The following is a 712-nucleotide window of genomic DNA, read 5'->3' on the forward strand; positions in this document are numbered from 1 at the left end:
AGCAGCAGGAGTGGAGCTCCAGTCTGGACCAGGAGGACCAGGAGGACCCAGAGCCCCCACACATCAAAGAGGAACAGGAGGAACTCTGGACCAGTCAGGAGGGAGAGCAGCTTCAAGGACTGGAGGAGGCTGATATCACCAAGTTCACATTCGCTCCTGTCCCTGTGAAGTGTGAAGATGATGATGATGATGGAGAGAAAGCTCAGTCCTCACAGCTTCATCAGAGTCAGACTGAGGAGAACAGGAGAATTGAACAGATGAAAACAGAAGCTGGTGAAGAGGACTCTGGAGGACCAGAACCAGCCAGGAACTCAGATCCAGACAGCTGTTTACAACCAGATACTGATTACAAGGCTTCAGACTCTTCAGATACTGAAGTTAGTGATGGCGATTGGGAATCTCAGTCCGGTTTAGATTCTCTGAAAAATAATGACGTCACTGTCATGGATTTTAACTGTAATACTGTAGAGAGATCATTCAGCTGCTCTGAGTGTGGCCAAAGATTTGGCCGCAAGCCCCATCTGAATGCACACATGAGAATTCACACAGGAGAGAAACCATTTAGTTGCTCCTTTTGCGGTAAAAGATTTTCTCAAAAGGGAAACTCAATTAGTCACATGAGACTTCACACCGGAGAAAAACCTTTCAGCTGCTCCATCTGTAAAAAATGTTTTAGATATAGTGGAGATGTCAGCAGACACATGAGAATCCA

The 712-nt window shown here is 46.3% G+C and overlaps 1 protein-coding gene across 1 annotated transcript; it reads left to right on the forward strand.

Annotated features, from left to right (window-relative positions):
* Positions 1-5: 5 nt before the first annotated feature.
* On the forward strand, positions 6-707 carry LOC147820169 (uncharacterized; the record flags this gene model as incomplete). The annotated part of the gene is made up of 1 exon (XM_087175158.1): positions 6-707. A coding segment is annotated over one exon (702 nt), but the record flags the coding sequence as incomplete, so codon positions are not given.
* Between the last annotated feature and the right edge of the window lie 5 nt (positions 708-712).

Source organism: Seriola lalandi, unplaced genomic scaffold (genome assembly GCF_002814215.2).
Source record: "Seriola lalandi dorsalis isolate HSWRI2012SDOR001 ecotype SW California unplaced genomic scaffold, Sedor1 jcf7180001981638, whole genome shotgun sequence".
Lineage (NCBI taxonomy): Eukaryota > Metazoa > Chordata > Actinopteri > Carangiformes > Carangidae > Seriola > Seriola lalandi.